This window comes from Zootoca vivipara, chromosome 5, assembly GCF_963506605.1.
Source record: "Zootoca vivipara chromosome 5, rZooViv1.1, whole genome shotgun sequence".
In the NCBI taxonomy this organism is placed as follows: Eukaryota; Metazoa; Chordata; class Lepidosauria; order Squamata; family Lacertidae; genus Zootoca; species Zootoca vivipara.
This window is the reverse complement of record NC_083280.1, coordinates 35,170,539-35,190,388: the sequence shown is the minus strand read 5'-3', so window position 1 is coordinate 35,190,388 and position 19,850 is coordinate 35,170,539. Positions and strand designations below refer to the sequence as shown.

General features: G+C 43.1%; 1 protein-coding gene across 2 annotated transcripts in view; it reads right to left on the bottom strand.

Annotated features, from left to right (window-relative positions):
- Nucleotides 1-19,850, bottom strand: part of LOC118093423 (glypican-5) — a 399,866-nt gene that overhangs the window by 88,125 nt on the left and 291,891 nt on the right. For both annotated transcript variants that reach the window (XM_035132482.2, XM_035132483.2), the window contains one exon: nt 15,962-16,112. In XM_035132482.2, coding sequence (XP_034988373.2) covers nt 15,962-16,112 — 151 coding nt within the window. The remainder of the gene's footprint in view (nt 1-15,961; nt 16,113-19,850) is intronic.

The window sequence follows — 19,850 nt, the reverse complement described above, 5'->3', positions numbered from 1 at the left end:
ACTCTTGGCCTATTACTACCGGTACTACTGCTACAGTACTGCTACAATTTAGTAGATTTCTCACTCACCCTTCACCATGAGGCCCCAGGTAGGATACAACAAATAAAAAATACAATATTTTTTAAAAATACTGAAAGATATCTCAGCTGTCAAAGACTAGGCTATAGAGATGCATCTTCAGCATCCGATGATAACTACATAATGAAGGTGTCAGACACATCTCTGTGAGGAAAGAATTCAACAACTGGGGGGTGCAATGGAGAATGTCATCTTATAGACCACCAAAATCTGAATATCTGAGGGCAGATACCAAGAGGGCCCCTCATGTTAATATCGACATCAGAGAGGGTTTGTAGGGAAGCAGGTGGTCTTTCATTTATTTGGGGCTTAAGTTATTTAAGGTTCTAAACACTAATGTGAATTAGGCCCAGAGATCTCACAGGGTTGTTGTGAAGAGAAATGGCACATCGCTCGACCACAGCCATAATACATGTTACAAATAGCAGCAGAACCATCCATAAGGAAATATACAGTAGTAGTCTTTTAAGCTAGCTTCTTTTACCAACACTGTGTGGGGAATTTTTAATTTTATGATTTGATATTTAACAAGATGCAGAGAGTTTGCACATGGTTAGCCAATAGTTTAGTACTTTACATAAATGCTTTACAAATCGTGACAGTAATTACAATTCCAGCAAATGGTTATTATCTGTCTCTTTGAAATTTTCCAGACTAAATAGAAATTTCATGCATACTGAGTACATTTGCACTACTTCCATTCTCTCTTTCCTCCCCCCTCAAAAATGCTTTATAAGGTAAGAATAATATTAATTTCAAATTACTATTCAAATATTATATGCATCCATTCATCACAAGTTGCATTTTAAAGGAAGTGAGGTTGCACTGTAAGCACATTCAGTGTTTGCATAATCCCTTGGAGAAATTTATCCCACCAATTTGTTATTTGCATATTTCCTACAAACCTTCATTTGATGTAATCTGTGCATTGATTCCCCCCCTGAAACATGTCTATGTATTCATTTGCACACATTTTAATGTTTATCTTTGCCAATAAGCACTTTTTATCGTTTGCAATATTTTTCTTTACACATTTTGCAAAATAAGTCTTGGTACCGAGCTGCAGTTTATAAAAGTAAGTCGCCACGAGTACAAAGTACTACACAAGTTTTTATTGAAAAGCAAAAAAATAAAAATGGCATGGCAAGTTTGCTAACCCACTTTAAAGGAATGATTGGGCTGTGAAGCTTAGATGACTGTACTCTGTGTACTAAATCACACCGACTCTTTCACTCCTATGCGAGCTGAGACGACTCATCTTTAGCATCCAATGCGGCATCTCCCACTAGACCCATCTCAGTTACGCATCAAGTGCAGTACTGAAAAACAGGCATGCCTCTATTCAAGGGGGCTGCTGGGAGAGAAAATGTTGTAGAAGGAGATGCTAACTTGTCACCATTGTGGAAGTAAGGTTCAACTGCCAAATCCAGTTAGCTTTTGTACATGGAATGTGTCATGTGTCATCTGGCCCTTTGCCCTAGGTAGCAAAATGTCTTGGGCCATGTAAGAATGGCAGAGGACAGGAAAATCTGGGCTCCCAGATTTTTTTGGTAGCTTTCTTAGCTTTGACCTTGTCCCAGACATAGAGAGAATGAACCAGACATCCCACAGGTCTGCAAGTCCCCGATTCTCATTTCCCTGCCTTGTGTTGTACCTTGTCCGAACTCCCTGCAATAATGACCTTGGGCCATTGCCTGACTTTGTCTCAGGGTCACATTTGGGTCTAGATGCCTGAGGGCATCTCCTAGAGCATGGGCAGGAAAACTAAAAGTCTCAGCCCTTTTGCTGGGTTCTGGTTACAGATAAATTGTAGGTTCTGCCATGGAAGTAGCGGTGTCTAGGCCAGGCGTAAAATGCCTTTGTTAGTAGGAAGGGATTTATAGATCGATGACATTTTATTTCAGAGGTGTGGGCTACTTGATTGTTTTTCCTCTTATCTGCAAGGCTGTTGTAAAAAGACACAGGCTTTGGGGTAGATTATATGAGTTTTCTATCCTCACATTCATTATTATTTTTTTATGATGTGCAATAAAAATATTCTAGCTGTTTCTGGCAACCGACCAAAACGTCGTAACAGTATAGTTTCCTGATTGTGTGCTTTTTCTGTGGCTAACAGCTCATCTTTATACTATGCTGCAAACTCAATCTGTTTATCGTGCATGTCATAAAGATGCAGCATAAAATGTGATACAAGTTTTTAAAGAGACCAAGGGTGGGGTCCACAAAATAACCGTGCAGGCAGGCGGCTGAAACTCTGCAAAATCCAGGCATCTTGAGTTTCTGTGCAGCACCTACTACCGCTATGAGTGCACAGAGCAGCCGGAGTTAGGTGCCTTTTGTGGGAGCCACAGATATGCAGCTGGCGTGTAGAAAATTAGAGTTGGAAGGGACCCAAGGGTCATCTAGTCTAACCCCCTGCAGTGCAGGAATCTCAAGGAAAGCATCCATAACAGATGGTCATCCAACCTCTGCTTTAAAAAACCTCTAATCAAGGAGAATCCACCAATTTTCAAGGGAGGTGCACTTACTAGGGATGTTCCCAAAAATTTTGTCATCATTAAGAATGGAATGCAGGGCAAAGCAAACTCATGTTAACAATAAAGGAGTGGGATGAAGATAATCGGCTCATCCTTAGGCCTAAAATCAACTAAAATAGCAGCATTGCAACAGTGGCGGAGCTAGCTGCTCTGGCACCCAGAGTGGCGGGGCGGGGCTAAGTGCCATGGGGGCGGGGCTAGGTGCCCGTGGGGGCCAGGGATGACACCTGGGGCAGGCCACATCCGCCTTCTTCCGCCAGTGCTTTGCAAGGAACTTACTGGGTTTGGTCAGACGTGAGCTGCTTTTGTTGGTGCCAAGGAGAAGAAGGGCTCTCACTTGTGGGGTGCCTCAGGGTTCCATCCTCTCCCCCATGCTTTTTAACATCTATATGAAACCGCTGGGAGAGATCATCAGGGGGTTTGGGCTGGGTGTTCATCAGTATGCGGATGACACCCAACTCTATCTCTCTTTTAAATCAGAACCAGTGAAGGCGGTGAATGTCCTGTGAGAGTGTCTGGAGGCGGTTGGAGGATGGATGGCGGCTAACAGATTGAGGTTGAATCCTGGCAAGACAGAAGTACTGTTTTTGGTGGACAGGGGGCGGGTGGGTGTGGGGGACTCCCTGGTCCTGAATGGGATAACTGTGCCTTTGAATGACCAGGTGCGCAGTCTAGGAGTCATTTTGGACTCACAGCTGTCCATGGAGGCACAGGTTAATTATGTGTCCAGGGCGGCTGTCTACCAGCTCAATCTGGTACGCAGGCTGAGACCCTACCTGCCCGCAGACTGTCTCACCAGAGTGGTGCATGCTCTAGTTATCTCCCGCTTGGACTACTGCAATGCGCTCTATGTGGGGCTACCTTTGAAGGTGACCCGGAAACTGCAATTAATCCAGAATGCGGCAGCTAGACTGGTGACTGGGAGCGGCTGCCGAGACCACATAACACCGGTCCTAAGAGACCTACATTGGCTCCCAGTATGTTTCCGAGCACAATTTAAAGTGTTGGTGCTGACCTTTAAAGCCCTAAACGGCCTCGGTCCTATATACCAGAAGGAGCGTCTCCATCCCCATCATTTAGCCCGGACACTGAGATCCAGCGCCGAGGGCCTTCTGGCGGTTCCCTCACTGCGAGAAGCAAAGCTACAGGGAACCAGGCAGAGGGCCTTCTCGGTAGTGGCGCCCGCCCTGTGGAACGCCCTTCCATCGGAGGTCAAGGAGATAAACAACTACCTGACATTTAGAAAACACCTAAAGGCAGCCCTGTTTAGGGAAGTTTTTAATCTGTGATATTTTAATGTATTTTGGTATTTGTTGGAAGCCGCCCAGAGTGGCGGGATAAACCCAGCCAGATGGGTGGGGTATAATAATAATAATAATAATAATAATAATAATAATAATACAACACAACAGTTTGTGGTCAGTGTCCTAATGTTCAAAGCATCAAAGATTCTGGTCTGAGGCCACATACTTCAGATAATTTCAACAGCTGTTATCTCAAGTATAAGAACATGGGGCCAGCTCAAGACATTTTACCACCTCAAGCAAAGGACCAGATAGTGATCTTCCTATTTCATGTGATTTCTAAATGACTGGGCCAACAGTGACATCTTAGTTCAACAATGCATCTTCTACTGCACCAGAGGTCCACAGGCCAACTTAAAGAGTGTAGGGCAGACACACAGCTCTGTCCCCCAACACCTTGCTGCCATTTCCTGTCCCCATCTCCAGCATTTGCTTCTTAAGGTGGCCATTTCACCTATCTCTGACAAATAATAAAGCCAGCCTTACAGATATAAGCAGCAGATCATACCCGTAAAACAATGAATACGGACTATTATAGTATGAGGTTCATTTCACTTGCTCACACAAGAGTAATGGCTTAGAATTACCATTCATACCAATGATTGTTATGGCGACACCCACTAATTGCAACACAAAGTTGAACACCACAGAAGTATATTGAGAAGCCTGGTACTGAAATTACTGGGATAAAAAAATCTTTCTATTAAATTAAAAGCTAAATCCCCATTGACCTCATCACAGTCAGCTTTCTCACAACATACTATGCAAAATAGACTTAAATATTCATGTACTGAAAAACAATGTGAAAACAAAACCTTACTTGGCTCATGAAAATAAATCCTCACAATAATAGCAATTTTTGGCATTTTGATGCCATGAATCTGTAAAAAGCGAGCCTTCTGAAAAGTGATAAACAGAGCTTTACACAAAATGAGCACTTCACAGCTCATGAGCTATACATATTGCTCAATAATTGATCTGCTTTGTTGGCATATGGGTTTGGGCAGAGTATTCCTCCCAGCTTGTGATTGATTTAGAAATTCTGATATCACAGAAGGCATAGGCAAGTCAGGGAGAACTTTCTTTTTTTGCAAGGGTGGGGGCAACCATAGAATTCTAAGGGCCATGGAAGTATTTGCTGTTGGGAACCCACAGACTTTTTAACATCACCTCCATGCACTTTGGGTGGGTTCTTCTGGATCCATGCAGCAAACAGTTATTATCCACAGAGAAGAACCCCAAAGTTCTATTTTCAAGAGTGAAGACCCAGAGCATGGAAAGCAAAATACAGCTGTGGGGTTTTTTTTTTGCCTACCTGTAAATTAATTGGCTTCAATTCGGCTACTTCCAGCTTACAAATTAAATGATTTATCAATATCTGATATAACCCTTCTTATCTGCTAACTGAGAAGAGCAATTCTGTGAGAAAGGGGCTAAACTTGTCCTTTTTTGAGAGTACTTAATGGTTTTCTAAGGAACTAATTGGAAGGATCAATTATTACTTGTGTATGCTTCCAAGAAAATCATTGCTTACCATTCATGCCACAAAGTTATTGTATCACTGAAAACACCTGGAGAAAACTTCAAATACATGCTTAAGATGGAAGAGCTGCAAGAAATCATACCCTACACTGTTCAAAAGTTGAAATTTCTATTACATTTACAGTTCTCACAGTTGAAAGCATTCTATATTCATTTGTTTTTAAAGCCCAAATCTAGGGATACATATTTCGTTCTGCGTAGAAAAGCTAACCAGGTAATATTTGCTTGGTTCTTTTTTTTAACCCCACAACCCACCCTTCCCCCATGTGCCTTGATCAAGAAAAATATGCTACACTTTCAGGAAGCACAACATCAGGAAACGGGAATTTATTTACCTGAAATGAAAAACAGATTGTAGACTTCAGGGATATATCCATTTGGAAGATGAACAAACTGTAGAGTTGACATTGGGCACTTGGGTATAACAAAGAAAGAATTTATCTTCAGTTTTGAGATGTAATTCAATCAAAGTGTCTTCCCTGCAGGCTTTTTTATGTCCCCGCATGATTCCCACATGATTTCAGTTTTATTGGCCAACAGGAACAAACTCAGGAAACAGCAACAGAATAGTTCAGAGGACTAGGGCAAATGAACAGTGAAGACGCGCCGGTGTTACATGTCTCAAATCAATTACGATGGAATTGAATTCTGAAGGCCCAGTCAGATGAAAACAGTTTCAGCTTTCAAGACTGGAGACTCATAGACCCACCCTAACTATGTTCATTGGGGAGTTTTGTTTACGACAAAAGCAGTGGTGTAGCAGTAAATATTGGCACACAGGAACTTACCATGGCAGCCTCATCCCCAGAGCCACATCTCTAAGGAGATTCAAAAGATGCAAGGAGCTTTGCTATTCCACTGACATATTTTCGTCTCAGCTGACAATGAGGGACTTCTAAGTTGGGGTTGTAGCCAACTTAGAGTAAACCCATTGGAATTACTTAATATTGTCTATTAACTTCAGTGGTGCAGGGAGGAGAGAACAGGTTCAATTTTCCACCCTTCCACATCTCTGGTGCTCCATCAAACTGGCTAACAGAATGCCGTGGGGTTTAGACAGATGTAATTCCCCCACAGGTTTTGATTTACCTTTTGAGAATGATAGTTTTAGTTTGCCTTTTAGCTTTAAGATAAACTTGCCATAGCAATGATATTCTATGAATTTTGAACTTGACAGCCACCTAAGCAAAATTAAATCTTTCTGAATTAAAAATAACTCTGAAAAGTATGATGGAGGCATTATTTTGAAGAGTTCATTTCACTGCTGTGAAGGAATGTTGATCCAAACTGAAATGTTTCCAGTTCTCAATATAGTACCAGAATTTTCTTCGCAAGTTTTCATTTTCCCATGACAAACCACTGATGGCAATATTTTTTCCAAGCAGAAAATGGAAGGCTTTTTGATGCGACTTTTGCAAAATAATTCAGTGGACTCAGAGATAATTGATTCATGCCAAGAGGGAATTGGGCTGTTTATGGTTTGTTAGATTATTTTAATATTGAGTTTGAATTTCTCATCTTTTGCTTATTGACTTCTATTAAATTTCTATGCCTCATTGGTACTGTTCCCTACTGTTCTATACAAAGCTCTATGAGAAAGTAACTTTTAAATTCTGCAAATGTATGTAGGCTGGTGGGGGTGGGGTGGGGGTAGAATCCAGGACTCAGAAATGAGCAAGCATGCATTTATAAAGTTTACAAGCTACTGTTTTAAAACACTAAAATCACCTAACACTATAGTTATGTACCTAGTACTGTATAAAGGATGAAAAACATTTGCCGCAGTGACGAAAATATATCTTTAAAACATGTTGACTATTAATCCTCCCTATATTTCCTGCCTTTTTCTATCACAGAACCCAAGATGGTAAACATGTGTTTCTCAGGCAGCAACCCATCCAGGCACTGACCAAAGCCAGAACTGCTTACTTTCAGCAAAATGGCAGCCTTGTGTTCAAGAGCCCCTGTGTTCCACATCTTCATATCTGTGTGGGTAATATCTGCCATGGGAAGCCAGAGCTGGAGATGCCACAGGACCAGCAAGGTGCCAGCAACGGTTGAAGCAACTAATACTTCTAGAGCAGGGATGGGGAACCTGTAGCCCTCCAAATGTGGATGTGTCATTCATGAGCCTCAGTCAGCACTGACAATGGTCAGGGATGATAGGCGTTGTAGTCCAGTGATGGCCAAACTTGGCCCTCCAGCTGTTTGGGGACTATAATTTCCATCATCCCTGACCACTGGTCCTGTTAGCTAGGGATGATGGGAGTTGTAGTCCCAAAACAGCTGAAGGGCCAAGTTTGGCCATCACTGTTGTAGTCCAACAACATATGGAGACATCTGCTGGTATGCACTATTACTGCAGTGCACAAGGATCAAACCATTGTATATGAAATCTCTCACGTGCGTGATGTGAGGACACCTTCCTGCAAGATGGATTCTCCACCTCATGATACAAGCATAGTGACTCAGACTTGATAGAGCACTCTGAAGCCTGGCTGCTACCAAGTAATAGATATGTCTACTGGATTCATGTGGGATGCTGTGGTAGTAGCTGTTGCCACTGCTTGTGCTATAACATCTACAGCAGGGGGCAGGATTGAGAAGTTAGATTGCAAGCCAGGCCCATGCAGCTTATCTAAGGCCCAGGGTGGTGGAGTCCTATTAGAATAAGGTAAAAGGTAAGGCTAAAGGACCCCTGGATGGCTAAGTCCAGTCAAAAGTGACTACAGTATGGGCTTGCGGCACTCATCTTGCCTTCAGGCTCAGGGAGCTGGCATTTGTCTGCAGACAGTTTTCTGGGTCATGTGGCCAGCATGACTAAACCACTTCTGGCACAATGGAACACCATGACGGAAACCAGAGCACATGGAAACACTGTTTACCTTTCTGCCACAGTGGTACCTATTTATCTACTTGCACTGGTGTGCTTTCAAACTGCTAGGTTGGCAGGAGCTGGGACAGAGCAATGGGAGCTCACTCCGTCACCGGGATCCAAACTGCTGACCTTCTGATCGGCAAGCCCAAGTGAGACCATAGCGCCACCCACACCCACTTTTTAGAATAAAGTTATAAACTCAAACAAAGAAGCAGTTTGTCCCTAGCAGGCCCCCTCCCCAACTAGGTTAGCCCTCCGAGGCCTGCCGCAAGGGTACCCAGCTGCCCCCTCCCTTCTGAATGGGCCTACTGCAAGCTGTCTATGTAATGCCTGTTCAGTCAAGAAACAGAGTTCATTGCACAAGTTAGATTTTGGTATCAGCAACAATAGTGTAACATAGGTCTGGGCAAAATCTGTCCATTTTGGTTTATTCCAGTTTCTCATTTTCCCAACCTCAAGTTCAATACTCCACATTTCTTCATTGTCAGAAATTTGGTGCATGATTTCTCTAAAATCCACATTTTTATTCCTCCAAATATAAAGCTTTGTTGTGTACTGCTTTTGCTAATATGCACATTTTTTCTTCACCCTTTACCCCGATATAATTTCTTGTATGCATTACTTGGTTGGAGAACCACATTGCAAAATTCAGAGAAGTGTGAATTCTGAAGGATAGTTGTGTTTCAGCTCATGTACAGTGGTGCCTCACTTAACGAATGCCCTGCTTAACGAAATTTCCGCTTAACGAAAGGATTTTTCGAGCGGAGCTTGCCTCGCTAGACGAATGCATTTTACGAAAAAATCATCTAGCGAATCGCGGTTTCCCATAGGAATGCATTGAAATTCAATTAATGCGTTCCTATGGGCAAAAAAAAAAAAATTCAATGCATTCCTATGGGATTCGCTAGACAAATATTTCGCTATAAGAAAAGACCCGTGGAACGAATTAATTTCGTCTAGTGAGGCACCACTGTAAAGTTTTGTAAAGTACAAACTAGGTAGTTTCACATTGAAAGGCTAACATCCCTTCGTTAATGCTGCAATGGACTGGGTACAATATGCCGTCATTTTATTTTTGTCATTTCCTTTCCCGCTTTCATTTGTGCGCCACCCTCCCTCAGCAGCTCTGCTAAGCCATTTGATTTCCCATAAACTGTGAAGAAATTCACCCCACTGTGTTGATAATAGGTCTTGATTAAGCTGTAGCTGGGACAGACAGTAATCCTTCCATGCAAGAACCTAAGGCACCAAATAAGTTGGATGTCAAGGACGTTTTAAGCTAAAGTAGGCCATTAAGCTCTTCCTGAACAGAATGAACCATTTACAGTGGTACGACACTGAAATCATTTGTAAGGATTGTAAAGATGGAAGCGGAAACAAAACACCTCATGAAACACAGGAAGGTGGGGGGAAGAGAGGCTGCACTCTCAGAATGATGTGGGATGTGAAGAATTCAAATGACAGGAGCAGAGGGGGAAAATATTGAGAAAATTCAGTAGTATGGTAATCTGCTAGGAGGTGGGAGACCTGTGGAGATGAAGATCTAGTACCCCTGGCATGTTGCCAGCAGACGTTCTACCCTTGGAATATTGATGAAATAATCATCGCTTAAAAAATAATATCACCAGCTGTACAATTACATATTTAGATACACGCAAGCTTTAGCGCAACCTGAGAACGCGACACATGGGGCAGGAAGACTGATTAAGATGGCAATTTATACAGCACATTGGTGTTGAGCAGCAGCATAGAAATGTTAGCAGATAAGAACATAATGAGGGCTAAAAGGTTCTTGACATGTGAAAACGGCGCCTAGTGATAGCATTTGTGCTCAATGAGAGAAATACATTAGTTCTGAACAGCTGTTGAGATGTGATAGAAATCAAGCAGGGAGATGTCATTAATATATATATTAAATCATCTGCCTATCAGTGCAGAGGGGGAAATAATATATACTTATAGCAAGCTCATTCTCTGAGTGCAAGTCCTTCTGGAGATGAAATAGTACCATGTGTGCACAGGAAGTAAGTCAGGTGGGGGATGAACACTGGTTGCAATAACACAGTTTTTAAAGGTAGGTAGCCGTGTTGGTCTGACGTAGTCAAAAAAATAAAAATAAAATCCTTCTAGTAGCACCTTAGTTGGTCTCTAAGGTGCTACTAAAAGGATTTTTTTATTTTTGTTTTGCCAGTTTTTAAAAACTCTAATGGGGAAGAAAACACAAAACCACAAAGTAAGGGTTAAACATACTCAGTTAGCACAGACTGCTGCAGGGTCACAGGACAGAAAACTGGGAAAGGGAGTGAAAGGCAATATCCTGAAAAAGGGCTTGGCTTGTAGGGTTGAATCCTGTAGAGGAGCTCTTCACACAACACAACCTGTCACAGGTGCCACTTCTTTCCTTCTTGGCAATTACATGCATGCAAGGCAGCTTTTAATCCTTGCTTTTATTTATAGATAAAAATGATTCATCTAGTCCCCACATTTCTGACTTGCAACTATGATTTAATAAGAAAGGAGGGGGAAAGTCCTAGAGTGTGCAGGCTCCCCACTTTTCTTTCTGACTTCCTTGAAAATCCTCCAGCTTGACAAAGAACTCCAAATGAACCACATTTCATTTTAGCTGAAACCAATGGCTAGGTTGTAAAACATCACTAGTGGCGAAGCAGCCACACAACAGGGCAAGGGAGAAGAAGAAGAAGAGTTTGGATTTGATATCCCGCTTTATCACTACCCGAAGGAGTCTCAAAGCGGCTAACAATCTCCTTTCCCCTCCTCCCCCACAACAGACACCCTGTGAGGTGAGTGGGGCTGAGAGACTTCAGAGAAGTGTGACTAGCCCAAGGTCACCCAGAGCTGCATGTGGAGGAGCGGAGTCGTGAACCCGGTTCCCCAGATTACGAGCCTACCGCTCTTAATCACTACACCACACTGGCTCTCGAGCAGTGGCAAATGTCCTGGTAGGTAGGACTGCAGTGGCTGCTTGCTTCCTGCTAGGCCTGGCTGGCTGACCAGACTTGACAGCAGCCGCTAGGATTATAAGACCAGGCTATATGGGAAGCTCGTATAGCTTCTCTGCCGCATGTGCAGTAAGTAGCTGGTGGAAATGTGATGGGACTCAGATGGCAGAGTGGAGTGGCAGTGGCAGCAGTTCTGCCGCTTTACCTCAGGTGGCGAAAGGAGGCACATTTCACAGAGAGCGAAAATGTCCAGGAAATGGGGCCCCAGATTTGGCTCAGCAGGACTATTGCTAAACATTTAAATAGCTATTTACTGCCTAGAAAGCCTGACAAATTGTGGAATACTTGAGAATGTGTTTAGCTCTGCTAGGTGGATTCGTACTTGAATACGCTCATGTGGGTCTGTAGATGTAATTAAATACATTGTGCTTAAATATTTAAATGGGTTTTTTAAGAGCTAATAATAGCTTTTGCTATAAAAAGGCTTATTTGCAATTATAGTAAACTAAACACTGGATTTATTTATTTTTTAAAAAACAACTTTTAATGGAAGAGTTTAAGGAAAGCAGTTAATATTACTTTGAAGATTCGTGGTTTTAAGAAAAATGCTCGGTAGGTGGAGTTTTGCCAGAAGCATGAACGTTTGCTGACCTGTCCATTAATTTTGGAACCAGTTTGATGGTAAAACAGGATTTGTGGGCCACTGATTAAGAGGCCGTCAGTGAATCAACCCTGCTGGACCCACTTTGACCCTGGAGATGTGAACATGAAAACAATGCCCTTGAGAATGTACCCAGTGCTTTCCATTACCACTGCATTACTGCAGCTAGCCTTAAAACATTAGGATGCTGGGTTTCTAGGAAAATGGCTATTTCTTCCAGGTTGCACTTCTCTCCTCTCATTTCAAATATTTATGAAGTTTTTGGTCGTGGTTCACACAAACAATTTCTGTCGCTACAGTGAATAGGAGGTTGTAGACTCTCCTGCATGTGTGTAGTCTCAAGGAAGATGATGACTGCAGTAATAAATGGTGGCTATTCAAGACACCTGAGCTCTGGCAACTGCCCAGTCCACCCCAACTCAATGATGACATTGGCCACGACTGTAAGAACATGCACAGGTTGTGCTTTCCATACTAAACTAATTCCATTACAGAGTATATCTGCCTGGGTTTGCTTATTATTTTACAGTTTTGCTTGCACGTCTTTATGGTCTGAAAACATCTCTGGCAGTCCACTTTCTCTCTTGCTCATCCCCCCATAAAATCAGGTGCAAACTGTAGGCTAGCTCTGCCCAGGACAGGCGTGCAGGGCGAGGAGGGAGCTGCTGTGGCGGGTGTACCACAACTGAGAAGGGCAGGCAGCAGCATTGCCACGACTCTCCTCTCTCTGCCCCAGGCTGCCCCCCACTACGCCACTGGCAACGCTGGACTTTTTGCCCTGTATTCATCCCTTTCCTTTACTCTGAAAACTTTTCAATCCATGGTGGTGTCACCATGTAGACCAGGCACCCCCAAACTGCGGCCCTCCAGATGTTTTGGCCTACAACTCCCATGATCCCAAGCTAACAGGACCAGTGGTCGGGGAAGATGGGAATTGTAGTCCAAAACATCTGGCGGGCCGAAGTTTGGGGATGTCTGATGTAGACCAACGTGGTGGAACCAGGTGGCCAATCCCCCCCAAAAAAGTGGGCAGTTAAGTAGCAGAAGCATAAAAGGAATGGTAAAAAATACTTGTAAGAAACCACTTCTTCAAATAAATTCCAGCTACCCAAAAGGAGGTACATTTATTGTTTTTTAATATGTTCCATTGCACACAATGCAGTACTCATTTCTTTCTATAATATGCTTGGAACATTTGCTCATTGACTACTAAATATTTTATCCACTGTAGAGAAAGCTACACAGGATCCAAACAATGAAAGCAACTCATCCTGTTGATGCTTTAGCACACACTTCTTTAAATACTGGCTATTATTTAAGGGGAAGTGTCTCATATCACATTGAATTGCTTTGAGAAGCTTAATTGTAAGATAGTTGAGGAATTACAGTGGTACCTCGGGCTACGAACTTACTTCGTTCTGGAGCTCCGTTCTTAACCTGAAACTGTTCTTAACCTGAGGTACCACTTTAGCTAATGGGGCCTTCCGCCACCGCCGCCACGTGATTTCTGTTCTCATCCTGAAGCAAAGTTCTTAACACGAGGTACTATTTCTGGGTTAGCAGAGTCTGTAACCTGAAGTGTCTGGAACCCGAGGTACCACTGTATCACTTTTTGCTAACTGAATATAGCATATGCACGTAATGAATCGTTCTCCTTCCCCTCTTCCCCTCAACATCTGGGCACTATTTACCCTGCCTCCCCAAATGAGGGAAATCTTGGAAGTGGAAGTCACACCATCTTGCCAAATCAGGTGAGACTGCTTACCTTAGGGGCAGCAATGGTGACAAGCCCTCCTCTTTTTACCTTTGTAATGCCACTGCTTGTGAGGGGGGCAGGTAACTTCTCCCCCTCCCCCACCATGTTCCCTTCAACTCTTAAAGTCACAGCGATTGGAGCTTTTGCACTGTGTGAGGTGCATTCCCCCACTTCCAGTATCTGGAGCCATGACATTTGCTTAAAGAACCAGGAGAAGCTGGAACCAGCAAAGAGAGCAGAGGGAGCCCTCTATCACCCTCAAAGGTGCAAGAATGCAAAAGCTTTTCATTCCCTGCAACTAAAATAAATGCCCCCTCTAAAACGAATTCAAGCAAATTGATTCCATTCCCCGCATCTTTGTAAACAATTGACCTTCCTTTCCAGTTAACCCTATTCAGATGGCCATGGCAATTTGGGGGTGGCCAATCACGAACAAACATTCTATGTGCTAGCACTGCCGCACCAAATTCTGCATTAGATTAGGGTGGCTGCTAAGAGAGGGGAGACAGAAAGCTCAAACTAGTGCTAACATTATAAATGGAACAATTATTCTGGGTATGTCTCAAGCTGTGAAATACACACATCTACACTATGGTACCAATTTAAATAGACCAAGGTTTACGGCATTATACAAAACTGACAATGGATTGAAATTACTAGGATTCTGTAAAATCATACTACTGTAAAAGCAAAGGAGCCCTTTAATTAGATGACTCCCACTCTCTCTCTTAATTGCATCGGAATATGCAAAACAGATTTACAGCTAGCGGCCTAAACACATAACACTACTTTAAAGTTAATTACAAAATACCATTATAATTTTTTCAAGGTGGAATTGCTGCTGTTAATGTTATAAATATAAACATGTGCAACACTTTATATGAACTATATTTTTGGAATATATGGTTTCTACCAAATAATTTCATCACTAGTTATGAAAAATATTTTTCTCTCTTTCTCACTTCCATCTGTGGCAATATCAGGAGGAGGGGAGAATGCAGATTTCACATATTGTGTAGATGAGCCAACTATTGGACAAGTTTTCAATGCTTTTCATTTTACATTACTGAGTGTCTGAAAGACAATAGAGCCTTGGTAGATTCTGGCACAGCTATAGCATTTAAATAGTTTAATAGTCAATTAAAAAATACTTAGTAGCACCTGGCTGCTGTTTAATTTGCACCGCTTTGAAGAGAAAACATGTTACTTAAAGCACTTAACAAGTCTGAAATCCTGGCTGGAAAACACAGAAAGGAAAACATTGTACAGGGTTTTCTAGAATGCACATGAACGTAGAAATAATGGCTTTAAATTAAAAGTCACCACTGCAGTATGGCCTAAGGCGAAGAACCTATAATCATGGATGAAACATAGCTCCTATCCTATAGAGCAGCATACTGCCTCAGACGTTTACTCCATCAACATTATCCATAACGCATGCCTTGCCCCGCAAACAGGTCACCATTCCTTTACAGGAGTAGAAACACCAGAGAAGACAATGAACTGTGGGTGAGCAGACAGACAATACATCTTTAGTAAAATATCATAACCGAATGGCAAAACTTTGGTTCAAGTGCTATGCTTGCTTACTTCAGCTATGTTCAAATTAAAAGAACGAGCAGTTGTTATTTTAAAATTTGTGGCGCCACAGTTCTATCCAAGAAAGGCTTAAGTCACAGTGGTTGTGGTTCGACTTCATGCTGAACCATGGCTTGTGAATGATCCTAGCTTCTTCCTGGGCATGCATGTTTACCATTCGCCTGTCCCTTTTTTAGTGCGGCTGAAAGCAGCAGTTTGGAAGTCTTCCTGCCGTGCCCAAACTATGGTTGGTTCCAGCACGCCAGATTCACAGCCCGTGGTTTGAAGTTGGCTTGTTTTGAATCTCACAGCTAACGTTAAGCAACAATATCTGGCCCACACGACACAAGAAGCTGCTAAAATGGGGAGAAAAATGTTTTTGAATACCTCCTCTCAGCCACATATGAAGATGGGACAGTAGTGGTGGCGGGGAGTCCAGGAGGAGACAAGGCTCGTCCCCAAAGCATCAAATAATTGTTTTGCGCAGAAAAGGGGAACCTGCGGCTCTCTAGATGTTGCTGCATTACACCAGCCACCCATTGGTCATGTAGGAGTCTTAGCAACATCTGGAAGGCTACAGGTTACCTATCCAAGGGTTAGTGTAGTACCTGGATGAGATTAAAGTCAAACACAGCTTAGTGAATCTATGCACAACTATTGGACCTACCTTTCGTGAGGCTCCTCTCACCAGATCCTTGACATCCATCCTCATCATCACATTCTCCGCTGGATCCCACCTCTTCATTCATTCCATTCCCACTGCCGCCGTCCCTGATAGCCATTCTTTCCGACTTTAAGTTTGTTTTCTCAGTTGCCCCCTAAAACACAAAATAAAATGTTGGCTATTGTTTTAATGATTTTCTACAGTTCGGTCTTCAAAGGAAAGGTGCTGGGGGCTTCCTTATTTCACTGGTCCATTTACCCACTGGAAGCCACGTTCTTGCAATTTCATATCAGCCCATATAAAACAGCACAGAGTCACTGAATGGAAGGTGGGACATTGTTGAAGAGCTCATAAATGAGACCCTGGGCATTTGAGGTCCTGGAACACACATGTGGCTCAGTGAAATCTCCTTCCCTCTCCAGCGTCAATCTTTCACTTTACAACATCTTTCACTTGCTGCTTCTCTGATGTTAGGCTGTGCAGGGGGCTGTCATTTTTCTACCACTTCCTTTCCCCACTTTCCTGAAGTCAGTAATTGCATTGGCTGGGAGCTGGAATACGACACCATGAATGTTCAGTGAAAAGCCCCCAGGGATAAGGCTAGCTATAGATGTGGCTCATAAGAACAGAATAAGGACCCTACTGGATCATAACCAAAACCTATCCAGTCCAGGATCCTGGTCCCATAACTGCCAACCAGATTCCTATGGGAGTGGAAGAGCACTCTTCCTGCTTGTGTTCCTCAGCAATGACCGCTCCCCACATAAAATGGGGAAACATTTTGCGTAGTCGCGTGCAGCCCCCTTGACCCCCAAAAACGACTCCCTGGAAGTTCGGATCTGGCACCACCTCACCAGGCAGGATGCAGGGGGTCTCCGCCTACGCCAGCCAACTGCCCAATCCTGCCTAGGGGAGGTGTTTGCCAGGGGTCTGGCCAGGCAAGGGGAAGGTCTTACAGCTCACACAATAGAAGTTGAATCCTACCTACAGGCACCAGTTGGCTCCGGAGGTTCTCCCACCCTCCACACACTCATTGACCATTTCGTTGCAGTTCACTGACTTTCTGTTGCAGATTAACCCCCTTTTTCCACAGGTACGCAGGCACTGCTACGTCAAGGTCATTGTTGACCTTGGCAGGTTTAGCCTTTCCTGTAGTAATACGTCACAACTTTGGCAGTGTCAGGCCTTGGGAGGAATTCTTTAGGCTATCTTCCTGATGGGAGGGGTGTGAGGCAGTGACCTCACCCCCTTTGCGGCGACATGATCGGGGTCCCCCCCTAAGGGATATTGGGGGGGAAGCATTGTCCATGCCAAGAGGTTGACATTGCTCCCCCCCTTCCAGTGGCGGCAAACGGGGGGGGGCGGCTCTTTCTGCTTGAACATATGTTCTCCATAGCCAGCCCTACCCCCCTGTACATTCTGGATAAACCCGAAGCATCCCAGAACCCCGGCTGGTGCCTGGGAGAGGATAACACCCAATGCCTGAGCCAAGGTCTCCCTACATCTGAATCTCAATAAAGTTGTGGCCAATTTTTTAATCCCATAGCATGTTGTCTTGCGTCATTATTCCGCTCAGGGGTCGCATGGGGTTTGGGGGACTCCGCCTGTCCACACAAATGGTATTCAGAGAAGTACTGCCTTGGATCCTGGAGGTAATACAACCATCATTACTAGTAGGCATTAGCACCCTAATTCTCCATTCTTTTAAAGCTGTTCAAGTTGCTGGCCATCATATAAAAATGAATTCTGGAGTCTAAACACACACTATATGTACTTCCTGTTGGTCCTTTTTACAGGGCACACAGCTTACTGAACCACCATCTTGAGGTCAAAGACTTATGGAAAAACTGCCACATATGTTGATTTTTACTTGTTTTCTCCAAGTAGGGATCCTGGACCCTAAAGTCTCGAGGCTCCTGCACTGCTGCAGGATGCACCACATGTACATAAAAATGCTGTTTGGGGGTTTGCCTGTATGTTGCCCTGAGTGTCTGTGCTGTGGCATGGTGAAGGAGGAGGAGGGGTAGTAGTAGAGGCAGGCTGCCTATCAGAGTGCTGGAAGGCTGCTGATAGGACCACAGGAGTCCTGGGTATTTTTCTTGGGACAGGGTGAGGAACTAGTGCTGCTCGAGACGTTGTTAGACTATAGTTCCCAGGCAATATAGCCCAATGCTGGTGCTGATGAGAGTTGGAGTTCAACACTGACCCTTGGTGTCCCTCCCAACTCTACAATACAATTATTGAGAGGGCCACAAGGCAATCAACATATTTGCAATCAGTATAACATTTTTTTGTTACGCAAATATCAGCCAGAGAGAAGTATTGGGACCACGGCAGGTAGGGAGGGAGAATTTAGCTCTCCCTCTGCTATAGTTCTGACAAGCCTTTCTGAAGCTGTTGTTTGCTTTTCAAGGCCTCCACTAGCACAAGTGGGATGAAAAGCATAAGTATCACTGAAATTTTTGAGGTTTCCCCCCCTACCTTTAGTCTCAAAACTTCAGCTTCCCTTTGTATGATCATTTACAACAATAATCATTTTGCTTGGGCTGCTTTCATTTTGAATGGTTTGAAACGTCAGTATTGTATAGCTGTTCTAGTTATGGGGTGTACAGCAGCAATTAGAAAGGATTATCAGTTTCCCCCATAAAATCTCCTCCCCCTTTTTTCATCAAAAGAGACTGTGTAGTCACTAACTACTCCCCTTCCCACTGTTCATTTTTTTATTATTATTACGTCTGAGGTGACCCACTAGCTATCTCCCTGAAGACTGGACAATGGTGAACACTGCAAGAAATGGACAATTACTTTCTTATGCTTACAGCGTTCAAACAATGGAGGAGGTAGGTGGTAAGACTAGACACATACTGAGTATGTTGACATATACTTGCATTACACACCATTCAGTGATTCATCACAATCTTTCATGGGAGGCAACAAAAGCATGCATCATCAACAAATGCTCCTTTCTTTTGGAGAAACACAGGGTAATTATTCAGCCCTATTGCAAAAAGTTCACAGTGTCACACTTTTTACAGATGGGCATCAGAGGCATGATTTGTGTCAACATGACAATATCCAATTGTAGTTCAATTTTGTTTTAAAACAAGCAGCTTGATGTTCATCATTACTATTATTCATTATCTGAAAGCCTGATGTCATGCCGACATGGTAGAACGAGCTTGCTTTTAAAAGTCTTTTTATACTTGATGAAGGATTGCTTCATTGTCTCATAGATTTCTGTTGTGTTTTGGCTGTAAGATAACTAGACACAGTCAGCTTTCTACGGCCTTCCTGTTGAATAAATGCTTATGTTTTACGGAGCCAATGTATAATTAAATACAGGCTTATATGACTGCTTGCCACTGAAACAAGTCATATTTACTCTCTGTGAAAGGCAGAAAATCCTGTTAAGAGTTATTCAGCACTTACAGCTCATTTCTGGCCACGGCAAGAGCCTGATTCTGACTATGCTCCCTACTGAATTCAATGGGACATATTTTCATGTCATTCCACATAGTCTGGCAATTTGAAAGGGCTTCACTTAAACATTTGTATGCATCGCATAATCACTGAGCACAGGTGCTTTTCTTATGCATTTTTTTCCTGCACTCTTTTCAGGAGAAGAAAACTAGTTTTGTCCCACCTCTGCAACCTGTTTTGTAGTTCTGATATTGCATTAATTCTAATAACCATCTTATACTGTATGGAAATGCTCCCAGCCTGCCCGTTTAGTTTGAAAAGATCAGCTATACTACCACATGCAGATTTTACCTCCCAACCTGTAGCTTCCTTTTGCTCTGATCACCTTCACCTGCAGAGTCCAAAATGTTTCACTTTCTCTACTGAGATTTCTGAAATGTTACTGGCAAAAGGGATAAGCAAGTTCAGCTTT